General features: G+C 40.3%; 1 protein-coding gene across 1 annotated transcript in view; it reads left to right on the top strand.

Moving 5' to 3' along the window:
• Positions 1 to 7,257, top strand: part of LOC104412593 — a gene marked incomplete at its 3' end in the record, with an annotated part of 7,369 nt that extends 112 nt beyond the window's left edge. Inside the window, exons 2-10 of the mRNA XM_010023348.1 lie at positions 567 to 701; positions 1,980 to 2,104; positions 2,394 to 2,462; positions 2,953 to 3,066; positions 3,875 to 3,990; positions 4,273 to 4,328; positions 5,770 to 5,822; positions 6,467 to 6,594; positions 7,101 to 7,257. Of these exons, the coding sequence (XP_010021650.1) occupies positions 567 to 701; positions 1,980 to 2,104; positions 2,394 to 2,462; positions 2,953 to 3,066; positions 3,875 to 3,990; positions 4,273 to 4,328; positions 5,770 to 5,822; positions 6,467 to 6,594; positions 7,101 to 7,257 (953 nt within the window). The remainder of the gene's footprint in view (positions 1 to 566; positions 702 to 1,979; positions 2,105 to 2,393; positions 2,463 to 2,952; positions 3,067 to 3,874; positions 3,991 to 4,272; positions 4,329 to 5,769; positions 5,823 to 6,466; positions 6,595 to 7,100) is intronic.
• Positions 7,258 to 18,229: the final 10,972 nt, after the last annotated feature.

Genomic DNA, 18,229 nt, shown 5'->3' with positions numbered 1-18,229 from the left:
TCCCTACATATAAATTATTCTCCATACAGTTTGGAGCTAGATGGGAAAACAGTGTGTTTGTGGCTCAGTTTCCTCCTCACTATTTGAGGACACATTTCATAAGGATTTTGATCAAAGGAAATCATTGCAAAATAAGCATCTTAATTCAGATTATTATACTTCACCTTATCTGAAGCTGTCATGCAGTAACTGCATTCCTTCTCTAAAACTGGTTCTCATCTGCTCCCTTTCTGCTGTCTGTGTCTGCTCTGTTGAGGCAGTGGGCAAGCAAGAAAGGAAAAATGCTTTTGTGTCAGTGAACGTTGTGATTATTGTGCACCAGATTGACTAAATGTTGTGAATCTCAGTTATTTCCTGAGGACATGGCCTAACAGATGAGGCTACACTGCTGCTAGCAGGACTCCCTGGCTGTTCGCTGGGGTGCCTGCTATCAGATACAGAAAGTGAAAGCAAACTTTGATTCCTGAGAACAAATGTATGGAAAAAAAGGAATTACTCGTCTTCTCCCCACCCTTTCCAGCCTCCAGCTGGAGCTGAAAATCCATTATCCCTTTCCCTTTCCCTAGGCATTCGATTCAGTTTACTTCACTGGCTTTGCAGAGACCAACAAGACTTTTGTGATTGCTCGTCTTGCAAAACGTCCCAATGGGGTCTGTGAGATGTGGCTCTTCCTGAGGGTGGATGGAATAGGAGAGTTTGAAGTAAGTGGTGGATGTGGGATGACATTCAAGAACAGTGCTTAACTCCTACCTTGAATCCATGTGAGGATCCCAAACAAAAATAAATATTCTCTGCACCTTCACTACATTAACATCCTAACAGTATGACATCAGTGCTGTGCCTAAAGACAGCAGTAGAACTGGCCAGATTACCTGCTGTGTCTGATTTTTGGAGTAGGTGTCTGACTCTTATTCAATTTTTCCTATAATGCACACAAAATATAGCATATTTTCTATAAAATGTCTTGTGATGTCTCACAGGAAGAGTTTGAGCATTCAGTCTTTCTGATAACATGCAAGTGCATCATTAAGTTACGTTCTATGGTTATGGTTGATTTTTTCTCCTTTTTTAACAAGTCAATGGTATAAAAACATTGTGGAATTGCCTCTTTAAAAGAGAAAGGAAAGCTTTTTAGGGACTTCTAGGGAAAGCTTTATATGTACATCTGCTTCATTCTTGCTAAAAAGAAAACAGTATTAATCATATATGGTATGAATATATGTTATATATACATATTTGATGTATGTACAATCATTTCGCCTCTGTGTTTTCTGTTTTGTTAATAGCTGTGTACATAATAAAGAAGGAGGGAAGATCTGGCATAAATCCTTTTGTGCTCAACTGTCTTAATGTTCACGAATGTGTGTCACCAAGAAAAAGCAGGAGACATCCTACTTGCAGATCATAAAAAAAATGATGATTTTGTGAATTATTTTGTTTTCTAGTAATATTTAGGATAATGATACCACTTTGTGGCTTTGTTACTCAGAACTGCCAGCTGATTTTGGGACCTTCTTAGATCCTTCCCTACAGCAACAGGCATAAAGTGTCTTTTAGAAAGGTGGCAGCTTTAGGAAACAAGACGTATTTTTCAAAGAGCAGCTGAAGAGTTTTGGGAGGGAGCTTGCACGCACTGGAAATTTACATCATTTTAGACTTTCATCAAATTTAGTCTAAGCTTACCCCCAAAGCCCTGCATCAGCTTGGCTGTGAGCTTGACAGTCACTAGTGTAAAGAGCTGAGCTCTTGCAATGACCTCCCTTCACACTAGTAATTTGGTTGTGTTATCTGAAACAATATGTTATCTTCGGTGTTTTAGATGCAGTTTTTCCTCTCTGATAATCTCATTACCAGAGAGCAGGTAGAACTGAAAAGCCAGTTCAACCAAATGTTCCTCCTGCAGAGGACTGTCAAAGCAGGAATTCATCCATGTTGCATCCTCACAATTAAGCAAATGTTTTCCTGAAATGTCATTTTAGCACCCACAACATCCAAACATGATGGTGAATGATGAATCTGAGGAGATTTGGAGTGGAGGAGGGCTCACTATTGAATACTTGGAGCCCCAAACAATCTGGAAAATAAGCTTTGATGGATTACTCAGGTACTGCAGCAATCTATGGTTTCATTTATGTACGCTTATGACCAATGCTTTTTGAACACTGGAAATATAATTAACTGACTTGAACCAAAAGCTATTTGATAACAGTAGTATGCATTTATTTTTGTGGAATTAAAACACAGTGAGTAATATATAGCATTGCTATCCTACCTTAGCACACAACAGCATAATTCTTCTGCAGTGTCTACTATTGCATCCATTTCCAAACATTTAAGAAATATTTTACTGTTTGTTTAGGAGTGATACAAAATTATAGTGCTTTGCATTACAGAAAAGGACCCTACCGACAGCAGTGGAGTGAAGAGGACGGCAAACTTGTACCAGTTAAATTCTCTTTCCAGTAAGAGTCTTTCACGTTTGCACTGGGATGTGTACTGATTTCCTGGATAGGGATTTGGTTATGATTTTCAAAGGGTCATGTGCAGAAAGTAACACATGAAGCCCTTGCCTCTGCTTTCTCTTTCTGCTTATGGACTCTATTTGTCTGATAAAAAATTATTTGCTGTCAAATTAACACAGCATTTCTGGACTCATTTGTACCTCTGAACAGATACATGAGGGAAAGCAGCATGCTTTGGCATGCAGCTCTGCCCTGCCAGCTTCCCTTTCTAGGTAACCTGTTGTCTCTTGCAGACCCATTTTTGCTCTTCTCAATTTCCTTCCATTTGCTTCCTTGAAAAGTAGTAACATATTTAAAACTATGAAACCCAGAATTTTACAATAAACATAAAATGCAAGATTGCCATTGTCAGAGTAGGAAGTGCAAACTTCACCCAGTGTGACCTGTATGCTAATAATGTCTTTTATTTTCTCCTTGCTCCTTTTCCTAGTTGGGAGAACTTCACAGAAGTCTTTAACTTCAATGTTGACAGTCACCCCAGCACGTTTGCACATGCTTTTGCTCAGGAACCATGGACCATAGAGTTCTTCCAGAGGGTCAAAAGGTGCGAGGCAAGATTAATTTCTTCTTGGTTTGATAGTAATTTTTCTACAGATCTTTTAAGGGTCTGTCATATGTTGTTATAGGTGGTTTTCGAAGGTAGGTTTAATCTGAAGTGAGCTAATAAAGGACATGCCTCCTGTCAGGTGTCTCCTGGTTTCGTTATCACACCAGACCTGGCAACCTCAAAGGAGCATCCTGCACACAGATATGGTCTTCCTAATATGGGGGTGGAGGGATCTGCCCATAGTTTTGGTCTGTAAAACCTTAAGCATTTGGGATATTTCTTACTCTGTCTTTTTTCGTTGCTAACAACCTAATTTGGGCTGTTTTGCAAGTCATCAGTCGAGGTATATCTAAGAGAAGGATTAAATATAATCATGAGGAGGATACCTAAACTGAGTGTTTTAATTACAATATAAGCTTCAGAGGGCTGAAAATATGAGAAGAAAACATGAGTATTGAAAGCGTGTTGTCTAAATACAAGCAGAAAATATGTATACCAATAGTGCATTGTCTTTGGTGATATGTGCTGACTTCTAAGCAGCAACTGTTTGGTAGTACAGCATTTTTTCAAAGAAAGGGCATTTTTGTAGTCTTTCAGGGTGGTAGTTGGATGTTGTTTCATTCTCAGATGTCTGATAGACATCATGTAGATTGCTCATGTGTGAAATCTGGCACAGGCAGGATCCAGATGCTCTGAAATCTCTTCTTCGTTTTAGGGTATAAGTCCAGCAGATTGGCACTGAGGCTCATTGATTAGGAGACTTATTGATTTTGCCTGTGTTGATTCACACTTTTCTTTCTTCCAGGCAAAGGGAACAACATTTCCGACATGAGGAGTGGGGCCAGTCTGTTGGAGAAATTGAAATAGAAAACCATGAGAAAACCAAACTTCTTCTCAAAGGGGTTCGGAGCCACTCCTATGGTAACAGTTGGCTTCCTTCACAATAGCTGGTACTGTCAGGACAGTGGGACTACAGCTGATCTTTAAAAATAACCAATTTTGTGACTGGTCATGAAGTTAAGACATTTCAGAGGAAATGCCATTACTGTTTTGGGGACATGCATATGCTTACCATGTTATCAATTACCTGTTGTCGATTACGGGATATTTCTTTATCCACATTAGTTTCAAACCAGGTATGATTAGTTCACATTTTCCAGTAATGGTGAATTCCAGGTTGGGTGGTTTTGTTCTTTTTCGCAGGTATCCGGAACTGGTCTGAGATTTACCGTTACGTCATGATTTTGGCACACTTTGAAGTAGGTATAAACATGGCAATGTGCTACTTAACCATGAAATTAGAGGTGTTTCTGAACTTGTCAGTCACATTTAAGTATCTAGAAATTAGGCATTGGCAGCATCCGTGGTGTGCAATCAGAAGTGCTAACCAGTGCTGTGTGTGTTAAAAACTGAGATTCTGCTACACTGGTTGAACCAACGATTGTTTCAATAACTTGAAATTGTTTGTTTTGGCTTTTTGAAGAAAAATTAGATAGGCAGCTTCACAGGACAGATTCTCAGCTGCCGCAAATACCGAGCACTCAGTGGAGTTCATGCAGTGCTGATTCACACTAATTGAGAGCCTGAGGTGTTTGAAGTCATCCTAAGCCTTCATGACAGCAGTCATCGAGTATTTCTGCCTGTGCTGAGCTCTAATTCTCTGCTTTGCAATGGTGGCTGTGCTGGAGGAGAGAGGAGAGTCAGCGCTGTGGCTGCTGGGAATGCACAGCCTGGGGAAATGCTGAATTCTGGCCTTACAAGCTGGCATGCAAACCCAACAGATGCTCCTGAAAAGGCATTTCCTTTGCCAACACAGGTGTAAACAGATCTAAACTCTCTCATAAGCAACATTACAGGAGTTAAGACTGAGTTCAGCATAAAAGTTCTTTTCTCACATATATGCTGGCTAGCACAAAAACACACCATGGAAAATGCCACATCTCTGCAGATCCAGTGGCTGCTGTGATTTCACACATGCATTTGTGCCTTTTGATAATACTGTGCTTTTGCACTGGGATGTGTATAATCAGGTACTAACCTCTCCCTTTCTTCTTAGTTATTCAGAACTCAGAATTACTGTGGCTCTGTGGCTTTTACTTAGAAGCCATCTGAGTGGTTTTTAAGATGGAATTAAAGCATATGGGTGATTGAAGTTTGGAGTCCTCATACTGTACATATATTACAGCACAATGTAGGCTTATACTTGCCTCAGAACAGCACAAGTGGAGCATGAAGAGATTCAGACTCAAGGGTGAAAGAAAAATTAATAAACCCATGAGATTCCAGTTCCTTCTTTTTAAACATTTTTCCTGTATACTGCTCTCAGACATAGAATAATAAAGGCTAGAAGAGATGTCTGGCCAAAGCAGGGCCAGCTTTGATAGGCTGCCCATTGGTTTTGAACACGGCTAGATGACATCTTCACGTGTTATTTTTTCCTTCCTTCTCTTAAATCTATTTGCTGTAGACCTTCTGTTGTTCTTGATGTCCTTAATTTGTCTTTAAGGTGTTTGGTTTATATTCTTGGACTCTCATTTTCAGCAAAATTTTCATGGAAGGTGTATTGAGAAGATTTAAAAGTATAAAGTCAGAGCCCACTGCATCACCTGAGTTATATCTAGTGTCTTCTTGGTCAAGTCAGTTTAAGACCCACAGCAATAAGTCCAAATTAGACTCTTTTTCTTTATTGCTGTCTTACAGGATGGGACTGCAGCACATTTAACAGTTATTAATCTGCCAGCTACCACAACTAAGTAAGTAACCAAGGAAGCTTACGCTGCTAAAAATATGCATCTTAAAGGTGGCAGAAATCATTCTGCAGGATGCCTTTATGCACATTCTTGCTTTGAACCTGCACATCCAGATTTCCATCCACACCCTCTTGTTCCTCACTCCCTCTGCCCAATTTTCCATGTGCAATTAGTCACAAGGACAGCTTTTACCTTCAATTACTTCTTTTCCGTTCAATTACTGTTTGACTGATGCAGCTGCTTGTCTTACTGCCTAGATTTGGAGATACAAATTCAGCAATTCCAGCTATTTAAGACAGTGTGTCCATCTGTAAGGCATTACTCAGGAGCCCTGCCTTGCTGACTGGTGCTCTGTGCATCCAGAACCTTGAAGATCAGTGCTCATGGTCCTGGGACCAAGTGGGAACAAGTAACTTACGTGTCCTGCCTGCCCACCACAATCCACCCTGCAAGCCTCATCTTTCCTGCATGCATGGCTTCCTCCATTCAGCACTTGCAATATTCCACAATATAACCTTGTTTATTTATTGCTGCTGTTTTCCAAGGATGAAGGCAATGCTCAGCGTTGAGCTCCCCTGGAAGGCAAATGTGTTGGTCCATATGAGTTTGGGTGAACTTTCAATCTGCTCCATTTCTTTCCCTTTCAGCCTTGCTGTAGGTTATGTCTTTTTCCCTGATGGAAAGAAGGCTGGCATTGAGTGGTCTAATGCCTCACTGGCTGAGATGGCTGATGATGGTGTTATCAAGGATGAATATGGAGTCAGTCTTGTGGCTGGTAAGCCAAATGCAGGCCAACTGTATTTTCCTGCAGCTTTTTGGCTGCAGTTAATTCAGTGGAGGAAAGACTATTCAGTGAAATTCCATGTGATCCTTGGAATAAATGCATCATTTTACACCCTGAGAAATCTACTTCTGTGCAGAAGTCCTATGTGTAGTGTGTCATCAGTGAAATAGTGTGTGTCCACTGCAGGAACAGGGCCATGGTAGCTGTACCAGGGAGGGTTACAGTTTCCATTTGTGGAGGCTTTTGCTAATCAAGATAAATAATGTGATTTTCACTTTTTTGGGTGTCAAAACCTTTGTTATGAGGTGGATTCAGCTGCTTTGGAAATATGGGTTGATCCAAGATTTTACTTCATTTACAAAGCAGACAGGAAAACTATTGCTCTTTAGAAAAGCATAAGAAGAAACTGTATGCAAAAATAATAGATCTTGGGATTTTTTGAGATTAAATACTACTGAGGGCTGGAGACATTCTCCCCTTATTTTCTTTTGTCAAAGGTGGCAAGTACTTTGATGTTTCTGCAACGCTGGACGAGCAGGCTTGCCCCATGGTGTATAATGGCCTGACTGGAAGTGGCGTTTTCCATGAATGCATTGCAGATTTCCGACTGAACGGGATAACTCAAGGCTGGGGCTTGGTTGAATTTTATTACAGGTAAAATAATGACAGGGAAGAAGAGGTAAAGAATTCCCATCCTCCTCTATTGACCTATGTGGCCACAGCTCCATAGGTATTTAAAGCATAAATGCACAGATTTTTTATCTGATGTGAAGAAATGTGGCTCATTTAGTGCTTAATGTGTTTGTTAAGTTGCAAATAATATGAATTATTTGGAAAATAATGGTTATGCAAACACTTCATATACAAACCATGAGCACTTATTCAGTTGCTTATTGTATAGATTTACATAGGATTTTCTATAGGCCTCCTTATGGGTTTGTGAGTTGGTGTGAGTCATCCATTCTGGAGACTGTCTTATTTAGGCAGTCTATCACATTATACAAATAATGAGTCCTCCACCCCAAACAGCAGGCTGACCATTTACAGGGTGAGATTTGCTCACACAAGTATTTGTCAGACAAGAGCACAGAACAGATAAATATTCAGATCAATATGGGAATGCTTCTTCTAGGGAAAATTATTATATTGATAAAAAATGTGCTTCCCTGTGAAGTGCTATTTCTCCTGGCACATGATTGTTGCAGTCTTTTACTGGAGCTTTTTCCATATTGAGTGTTTTCTCTCAGGAAAAAAGCTAGTTTTGTTGTTTACACTTAGTTTGCTTTTTAAAATAAACACTAATTCTTGGCTGTCAGAGGAAATGCATAGATAACATTCAGAATGAGAACTCAGCTTCTTCTGAAAACCAGACACATTTGAAGCACATAAAATAGGCCACTAAACTGCCAAACACCCGCTGATTGAACTTGAAAACCATGGTCTGTAGCTGCTGCCAGGTACCTCCTCTACTCGCTTCACTCCTGTCAATAACTGTGTAGGGGAGGAAATGACCCAGTATGGAAAGTCTCAGCTAAAACCCAAACAAGGCAGCTTTTGCAAGTCTGGGCAGTCCTCGACATTTCTCGATCCGCCCCAAGAAGGCTTAATTTAGCATTACTGACAGAATTCCCGTAGGCTCCCATCTCCTATCTGCTTCTAAATCAAAACCATGTTAGAAATTAAAGGGTGGGTGTCTGCTTCCTCCCCCTCACTGCAGGACACCAACTCAGCATTGCTGTTCTTCTTACAGGGATGAAGCTGCCCAGCTGGTTCCAAATTTACAGGTTGGTTTAAAAGCCAAAGGACCTGATCTTTCCTCCTGATGCTGATGGCTGTCCCCTGTGAGCATGTGCAAACTTGTCCCAGTGATGTTAGCAAGCAGCAGCTTTCAAAACCAACATTTATTCACTGCAAAATATACAGTTTTGGGTGTGGAACACACTGTCACAGGATGCTGTGGAGGCTGAGGGTATAAAAAGATTAGGAGAGAAATGAGATACATTTTTAGTTGTGCAGCGCTTAGTGGTGGCTAACCATGGTGGTCTAGAGGCAATTTAAAGAGTGCACTAGGAGTGCACTCTATGATCTGTCTTTTGGTATTTTTCTTAAACTGCCTGCTGCTCCCTGCTGTGAAGACCAGGATATTGGGCTACATAGATCTCGGACCCAATTTAGCAGTCCCTCTGTTCTTTCAGACTTTTTTTTTGAAATAAAATCAATATCTTTCTGAACTCTCTGCTTGTTATAGTCATTAAAACATGGGAAAAATCTATTACAAGAAACTACACTGATTTGGTAGTCTTGCTTATGACTGTATGAGAGCTGAACTGGAAGAAGTAGGAGAAGGCACACTTAAATGAGGTGTCTTCTAGGAATACCATTAATGGCCAATGAAATAATTGGTACAAACACATTTTTCCCTTGTCTGAAGGAAATAGGTCTGGTAGTCTAGTTTAGAAGACGATCCGAATTTCTCGTCATTCACTTGAACTTAGATGCCATATTAATCACAACATCCATGTTAGTCACCAATAGCTGCTGGCCTAAGGTAGCATAAAGCGTATTCCCTATTGAGATATGTTTTGCCATTAAGTACTGAAAATTAAACATTCTTACAGTATGAAAAGAAAAAATAGTTAAGTGGAAGATCTGGACAGAAGGAGTTAAGGAAAGAAGCTCATTCTCTGTATCAGGCAGTAATGCTATGCTTTTGCTGGGAGCATTATGTCATAATAGTACATCTACTCCATTTAAGAAACCAGTGAAATCTGGGTGCGTATATATATATATTTATAATCTCTGCTTAGGCTGACACTGGAGGAGACTTCAATAGACTTTAAAGAATTTCTCCTTTCTAAGATAGTTCTTACACTTATTACTATAAGAACATTATATACAGAGTAGGTGAATGAACGTAAAATTATTGAGCCTATATATATCACAGCAATGACTGCATGTTCAAATCTGGGATGCATTGCTGAACAAGGTTGGGATGATACAAGCAACAGCCTGATATGATGCAGGAGGTTGATTTATCAGCAGTCTCTTCTGCAGCTGTGCAGTAGGGTAGAGAGATTCCCAATCCCTAATCTATGACATTGACCTTGTTCTGCTTTCGTGCGGGTGAGCTGAACCCCACAGACGGCACAGATCTGTGGTGCAAATCCTGTGCCCTTCCTTGCAGCACAAACCATCGTCTGTAAGTGCAAAGCAGACTTCTGATTGCATTTCTTATGGGGTAGTCATTGATTCAGAGCTTTGGATTTTAGCTGGACTTCCCCTATAAATACTTCTCCCATAAATACTTCTCTAGTTACAGTGGTATTAAGAAACACATTCTTGTGACTCTTGCACATACTTAAAGGTGCCTTAAATCTGTCTATGTGCTTGTAGTCTCAATGCATCAAAACAGGGAGCTTCTAAATTTCTCAAGACAATAGTACTTTGACAGAAGGGAAGGCCTTATGCCTCTTTTTACACATAAGAAATCAGTCAAATAGGTAATTTTAAAAAGATTAGAAAAGTAACTATGTTATACATCACAATTCATTCCTACTAAGTTTGTGGCTTGTTTTGCTATGATCTCAGGAACATCTGTTCCTTTTTTCTGTGGAGTTTTTGTTGTCTCTTTCATTTTCTTGTTTCTTGAAGACTAAAACATTAACATTTAGAAGAAGTAATATAGGCACATAATCAAGCAAGGTCTTTGTAGGTATCAACGTAGATAATGAGAAAAAATGTTAATTATTACTGTGGAATAATAGTTCGAGAAATTACTATTAAAAAGTCCTTGTCCAGGCCAGAAATTAAAAATCCATCCCATCAAGGAAGGTCTGGCTATTTCTGACTCAGAAACTGGGCTACAGCTGGAGATGCTGTGGAGCAAATGGCAGATACCTCCTCTAAATCGTAGTCTGAAGTTCATGTTCCTGCAATGGAGAAGACAGAAGACGATGGCTCCTCATCGCTCTCTTTTTGTCCTCTTTACTTGTTTCTTTTGGTACCAGCGGATAGAGAATTAGAGCACTCCTGAGTTCAGATTTGAAAAGTTCAAGCAGGGTACAGAAAATGATTAATATAAAGTTTTGAGCTGGCAGGTTTATTTGCCAGGTGATGAACTACTGGTACAGTATTTCAGCATGAAGGACTGAAAAATTGACTGTCAGGGGTTTTCTCCCTGGATTTTAAATTAGTTTATAGTGAGCTTGTGTCCAGAACACATGGAATAACTTATTTAATTTAAAATAAATCTACCAAGCCCCATGCTTTGACCATATGAAGTGGTCCTTCTCTTGCGGCTCCTTTCTCGGTGGAAAAATCCGTCTTTGGAAGTGCTTCTGCAGCCCAAAAGCATTAATTTTGTGCAAAAAAAAGCCAGTAAATGGAAGTAAGTCCTGGCCAGAAGTGAAATGTAGCATATGATCATCTCTTGTCCGGCATGAAGGGAGTCAGCTGGAGTTTCATCGGGATGAGCTGCTTTCCAACATCTGCATTTTGCACATCGGGGAGGAACTGACCCCCTGTAATCCCTGCTGCTGTCAATGGGCCAGTGCCTGACATGGCAAAATACTTGCACAAAATACTCACACGTCCCAGTGGAACTCGCTTGCATGTTGAATTTCAATACTCAGGCACTTGTAAAGAGGTCATTTAAAGGCTGTCAGCCCCAAACTAAGCATTTCCCATCAATCTGGCCTTGGCTACCGATGTCTAGAATGGTAAATATTTTACTAGGCTTATTTATTCTCCTTCCTTTCTTCAATCTTTCATGGATTCATAGTATAGATATAAAGGCCATTTTCAGTGACACTGTATTTCATTGGCAGAAAGAAAGGAAGAAAAAAAGGTCTTTTTTTTCTGTTTGGATTTATGTCCTAGCTTTACAGTTCGTGAAGCAAAGTGTAGCCCAGGGAGTTCCGTAATTTATCAACAACAGAAGAAAAAGCACTATATAGACTAATTATCTCTGCAAGCAGCCAATTATTTCAAAAGTAGACTTTTCCCTCTGTATGAACAAGCTCAGCAGCCAAATGACTCAAAGATATTCCAGACAAAATGACTGATAAGCACCCACTGTCTTCTCCCATTTATCGGGACTGCTTCACACTCCCTCTTTGTTACCATAAAAAGCCACATCAGTCTTTCCCCATTCAAAATTGCTCTTCCTTAAACTGTGACATTTTTAACTGTTGCTGCTCTCTCAACATACTTATAGTTGGAGCTCAGGTGTCTGAAGCAGGGCCTCCAAAAGGATCTGTTCTGGGGGGCTTTTGAGGTTATTCCCCTCTATTTTGAGGTATTTTCCTTTCCTGGTTGAGGCTATAATTAGTTACAGCATTGATTTTTTTTGCTTTTATTCAGCATAAAAAAAACTTTACTAAAAACACAGTGCAAATGAAGTTCATTCTAATCTGGCCATAAAATTTTATGAGGGATGTAAATCAAAAGGAGGAGTGGCAGCTAATGCTCTGGAACAGCTGAGCCCTGTTCAAGCTTTCTCAATAGAGTTAAATCCCTCCAGGAGCAATTAGCCTAATAAGCTGTTTGGTCCACTTATAAATAACATCTCCGATGGAGATTTCTGGAGGTGTCTGTCCTGTGCTCAAGAGACTTTCCAAGTATGCTGAGTGGTGAATGACTTTTTCTTCTTAATCCACAGCAGGGAGGTGGAGATGCATATCTGACATGTCCCAGCAGCTTCGCTCATGGATTTATCATGTTTTCCAGGAAGGATAAGAGAGGGGAAAGTAGGAGTGCCATGCTCTCCTGGAGTATCCTCCTACATTGCTTAGTACCTGTGCATCAGATAGCATGCCTTAAGTGCTGACCCCAAATGCTTTGGTCAAAGGAACTTATAAATGTCCCTGTGCACAATAAACCTGGGAATGTTTCATAGCTGAACCTTGTCACATCCCCTGGGGCATCTCAGACTGGTGAGGAGCTTTTGGTTGCTATTTGTGTTAGAAATGTGATTTATATCAGGAGTTCCATTAGGTGCCATTAGAGCAAGGAGATGTCAACAGGAGTGAGGTGTAGCCTATGGCTGTGCCAGCTCTGGAGGGCTGCGGCATGAGGGAGAGAAGTTATTACCTCTACAGAGTGTCTTTCTGCCATTATTTGCATAGAGACATTCAAGAGGGTGTAAATTTCTTTTTGCATGTGACCAAACAACTTTGGTTTCTTCATTCAGGGGCATTTCTGGCACATTTGGGCCCCACCACTTCGAGTAACGATATGGCCTTATTTTTCCCTTCAGCATAAGAAGTTTTCCCACCCGCTGCGTTGGCTTGAAGCATCTTCTTTGGTTTTGGGTTTTCTTTTAATTGTCATCTGTTTGTCTTTCATTTTTCTAAAATATGTCATAAATTTCTAGCCTTTGTGGTGTTATGATTATGCAGTAACCTTCTGCAGCACATAGAGAGCTCACCCCGTAAAACTGGCTTTATAAAATGCTAATTAGATGTTTCAGATGTTTTCAATTGCAAGGATAAATAACTGCCTATACCCCTTTAAAGCCTGACTTTTCAAAACAGGGCTGAAAGGAGTTCTTGGCCAGTCTCTGCCAAAGCATGAACACCATTGGTGAAGTAAATACCCACACAAGGAGAAGACAGCACTGAATAATTACAATAGCCTTAAGGCAGTGCCTTTAACCATCAGGAGTGGAGACTTTCATAAGCAAATAAACCTCAATGCAGATGCCGCCTTGGTTTCAACCCTTGTATGACTGTCATTTGAGCTAGTTCACTGAACCCAGCAGATTTCTATGTGTTGGGAGGCATGAATGCTTTTGGATGAGAAGATGAAAACTATGGGAAAAGGATGAAAAGCCTTTGGTCTCATCCTGTTTGTATCTTGAAGGGGCAGACCTGCATTCTGCATATTGTGCAGAAAAAGTGCTGTTGTGGGTGACTACATACGCTGATACCTGGGTGCAAGTGAAAATGGTGATTATCACTTTCAGAAGGAGTTCTACCATAAAATCTAAGTTGCTTAAGGCCAGGTTTGGTCAGGTCCGGTGTCAAGGGGAAAAGGATACAGCACAACCAGACAGGGCTATTCAGCTCAGCACCAGTAGGAATAAGAGCCTCAGAAAGCTCAGTGATCTACAGCAACAGGTCAGGGCAAAGAGAACTGTCATGGTTGAGGGCATGGTACCAAGCACACTTCTGTGGTGACTTGAGCCAGTGTTGTGTATGTGCCTATAAAGAGAGAAAAAGTTACTGTGAAGACAAGTCAAAAATGCTATTTATATTTTTCCTTCTACTCCTAAGGACAGGAAAGTAGTAACTATTCACTCAAGGAAACAATGATGTTTTTGCCACTCCTTTTCCTTGGAAATCACATTTTTTTTTTCCTTCCGCAAAATGATCCAAATTATGCACACTTGATACATTTTGATTAACTTTTTAAACCTCCTTTTGGATGAAGCATAGGAAATTCTGCTGTTTGTTGCTTTTGTTGTCAATCCTAAATGTCCTTTGAGTAAGGGTTGGTTAATCAGTTGATAAGGAATTAAAAAAAAATTAACTACAGGCCTCCAAAGCTTAAGAATATTTAAGAGCATTTTGCAGAGATGAGGAACGGTAAAAGCTGAGGTTACACAATGTGCTGTGCTGCTGGTTGTCTTTACTAAAGCATCCAGATCTCAATGTTTCCTTTCCCAGTCTTGTTTCTGCTGTTATTCTAAGGCATGTAGGCTTCTACCACATGTTTATAAGCTGATAAAACCATAAAGCCAGGAATATTTTCCTTCCTCTATTAGATTAACAAAATAAGTGACTTTTCAGATACAGCCCTGTTTGCCATACTCTCCACACCAAAACAATCGTTGTGAATAAATGTCATAAATCACAGAGAGGTGAGAAAATAAGAGCTGCTTGGCCTAAATACTGATGTAAGATGTATCTCTGTGCTGATGAGAAACGTTCTGCTTTCCTGACATGTTCTCCTCATGGGAGCCCCGGTATCTCACCACTGCTTTGCTGGGCTGGCAACCCTCAGCTGTGACAGGAGGGGTGTCATGATGTTTAGTCCAAGTATCTAAGAATAAGTCCCATCAGACATGACCGAGTGCTTCTGCAGCCACCACTGAGCAATTCATAATTTTACATGTCAGGCAGCTTTCTGACAATGTAGAGTTTGGCTACCATTAAGACAAAACAGCCACACAAAACGCTTTACATAATGAAAGAGTATTTTAAATGATCTCTAATAACATTTTCCAAAATCCATAAATATGCTTTTTTTGATCTGTGGTCCACTTAGAAGAGCTGTGTGTTGTGTGAGACTTACAGAACTAACGCCGACATAGAGATGTATTGGGGATGGGAGAGCCATCAGAGCCAATTACACTGAACTCCCAAAATACATAAAGCATGTCATCAAGGGAGATCAAAGTGCCTTTCATGGGAAGGAAGAGCTATGGTCTGTCTTTTACCCATGGGAAAATGCTAGGGAAGAAATTGTCTGGCCAATTCTATAGCAGCATTCTTCAAATGCTAACCTCAGAGTTTACTTTACATCTGTCACAGCTTCCTATATGCTCTCGCAGAATCTTGTGAGCTCTGCCCACACCTATAGCAGCCTTTACACATTTTGAGGATCATGCAAGATGAGGAAGGGGGGGAAGTCTGCAAAAGAAACAAAACACAGTCAAACCCATGCATGAAACAAGGCAGCACCCATAATAGATACCTAATGTGTGTTGCACCATGTAAATGCTGTGCAGTCACTCCCAGTAAAAAAGTTTGAACAGTGATGACAAAATATTTTTTCAGAAGTTGTGCGTGTTATCAGTTGTAAATCATTGCTTTGGATTCTGAAGAGCCCCATGACTATGAATAATCCTCAGTTTTGATGTACATTATGAATAGCACGATGATAGTACCAAGATTTTTCATTCAAATCACTTGTCTTGAGGTTTCATAGTGATGACTGGATCAGCTCAAGCAGCACAGTTAGCATTACGTGTGTATTTAGTGGAGCACTTTGTTCCTGGATAATTTAGTAGCCCAGAAATGATGGAAAAGCACTGAAATAAGTGATGATTATGTCAGTTATCCCCCAAATTAATGAACTGTGGATAGCGTTCCTAAGCATTATTTCAATGTTTTTACATTTCTCTCAGAAAGGGACATTGTGGCAAACCATGCGAAAGAAGCCCACCTCTGCACACAAACAGGCATGGAGTGATGCTCAGAAGACTGGGGGTGTGCATTCACGCTTATGATCTCCAAAACACAGTAATTTCCCATGGTCAAGCAGGTCCTGATATAACCAGGATGCTAGATACACTAAATATGACTCTGTGGGAAGTGGTTATGGAGTTTGGTTTCAGCTGACTTTGGCCAACACTAAGCCCTTGAAAGACTCGTGTAGCATTTGGGAAGTACTGGAGCACAAGGATGCTCTGCTGATGTTTGAAGCTTTTCTGTAACTGGCAGAGGCTGGATGATGAAGATTCATTTCTAACCATCTCTTTCTCCCTCAGGCTTTCTCAGCTTAGTTGACGAGCTGTGATTCTGCACCTTCTTTTACATGGGCTTGGCTGGCTCTGTCTCAAGGGAAAAAATATCAAAGGATTCCATGGAGATTCTTTTCTGCATTTATTTTACTTAAATCCTTCCCCACTCACCAGGCATCTGATTTAAATTACCATTATTTAGCAATATTTCATAGTTAATAGAGTTTATAAATATATATATATACAGTTTATATAAAATATATAATTTATATAGTTTACATAGTCTATATAGCTTATGGCTATATAGACTGTATATATCAGTTTGCAGTGACTGAGGAGCAAGAACCCTAGGTCATTTTGTGGAATAGTGTGGATGAATGGGTACTGGGAGAAGGGAAGTACCCGGATGTGTTCGTTGCCTTCCCCATAAGCTGGAGCTGTGTTGACACAGCAGAGTCAGTCCTGGTGGAAAGCTCCTCTGCATCTATTAGTGATGCAGTTACAGACAAATGCATCACCTTGTTCTCTGCTTACTTCAAGTTGCTGCATTCTCCTGTCATGAGTTTGGGATGGTTTTGCTGTCTCTCCCTTTCACTCTGCAGGGACTTGCACTTCCAATTCATCTTCTCAAATGACTCCAGAGGGTGTTTCCGGGAGGACCTTGTCTCTTGAATTTGTTTCCCCCGTCTGATTCACAGGGTCTAAGCTTGTTTGATCTCCCAGGGCCGTTGTTTCCAGCAGCTCCCTGGGGCTCCATGAAAGGGGAGTAAGGAAGAAGAGTTCACATATGCTGCACAGAAATCTCCATATTTTAAAAGGTATCCTGTATCCCCACTGGAATATTTTTAATGGTCCACAAATCAGAAAGAAGAAAAAAGGGGAAAAAAATTGAAGCCCACACTTAAGGCATTCATTGTTCAAAGCCCAGATCTTCTGGGGGCCGCCGTCTTCACAGAGGCTCCATGGGGCCATGATCTGAGGAAGTCTGTGCTGAGATCCGACTCTGAGACCCCTTTTGCCTGGGGCTGGATGGGACTGCTACTCTCAGGCACACACTGTTTATCTTTCAGGGATATGTTCCCATTTTTGGTAAAGGAAGCAAGCGAAAAGATTTCCAAGGAAGAATATGCAAAGGTATTAGTTATGGAGATTTATGCCCTGCTTATGGCAGCCAATGGGGATGTAGTGAAATGTGTGTTAGAAGAAGTAAAGACTTGTTTTATTCCTGTGTAAAACTCCTGGAGCTGAGTTCTACTCTCCTTGTGACATACTTTGATGAGTCTTAACAGTTACCAAGGCTGGCCAAGCCAGAAATAGTTGCTGTGATTTTCAGAAGTGCTTGGTAAAACTAGCGTGTTGCAGCTTTGTGTTCTCCATTTACACTCACTGTGAACCCCAGTCACTGAATAACACAGAAAAGTTAAGAGCTCTCTGCTGTCTTCAAGTGAGCTGTTTAATACGTGTCGTCTGCTTTAGTCTTTGGTCACAGGGTGTTAAGAGGAATTGTCAGGTGCTGAGAATGCTCCAGCTCTTCAGCAAGGAGATATATTATGTGGGAATGACTAATGTAGAGTTAATCTTACCTGTACTCAGAAGGGCAGTTACTGAGACTGAAGAAACAATATCCTGCAGGAAGTAAATTATGGGACTGGCCAACAGTTTTCAACTTATTGTTTAGACAAGCAGAGAGAAGCACAATCTTTTCTTGTGAAATTGTGAGAATATGTTCTCCAGATGTGTCCACTACCATCTATAAATACTTCGAAAATATGTTTGTTTACAAAGTCTTCCTGGAATTGGTATTAACATGTAAAAATGTTAATCATTTGGTAATTATTATGCTTCCTGTTCAGTAACTGAGTAAAGCAGAAAGAGTTGGTAATTACACAACCAAAATGCAATTTTATTTGATTTCCGAATGTTCTGAATAAAAATATACTTTCTATAACTATTCTACAAGAATAGGAAAAATATTTGTAAGAAGGTCAGAACTAATATCAGTGTTTCAATAGTAGAGATGTGCAAACCCTTAAAAATGTTGGCATTCTAGATAGGTTCAACAGCTTGTAGGGAATTCCCATTTTTCCAGCAGAAAAATTGGTAAAGTAACTGCTCATTTGCTAAGATATCATCTTTTGCAAATACTCTCCAGTTAAAACT

The sequence above is a fragment of the Nestor notabilis genome, unplaced genomic scaffold (genome assembly GCF_000696875.1).
Source record: "Nestor notabilis isolate BGI_N333 unplaced genomic scaffold, ASM69687v1 scaffold23601, whole genome shotgun sequence".
Lineage (NCBI taxonomy): Eukaryota > Metazoa > Chordata > Aves > Psittaciformes > Psittacidae > Nestor > Nestor notabilis.
This window is presented reverse-complemented; position numbering and strand designations above follow the sequence as displayed.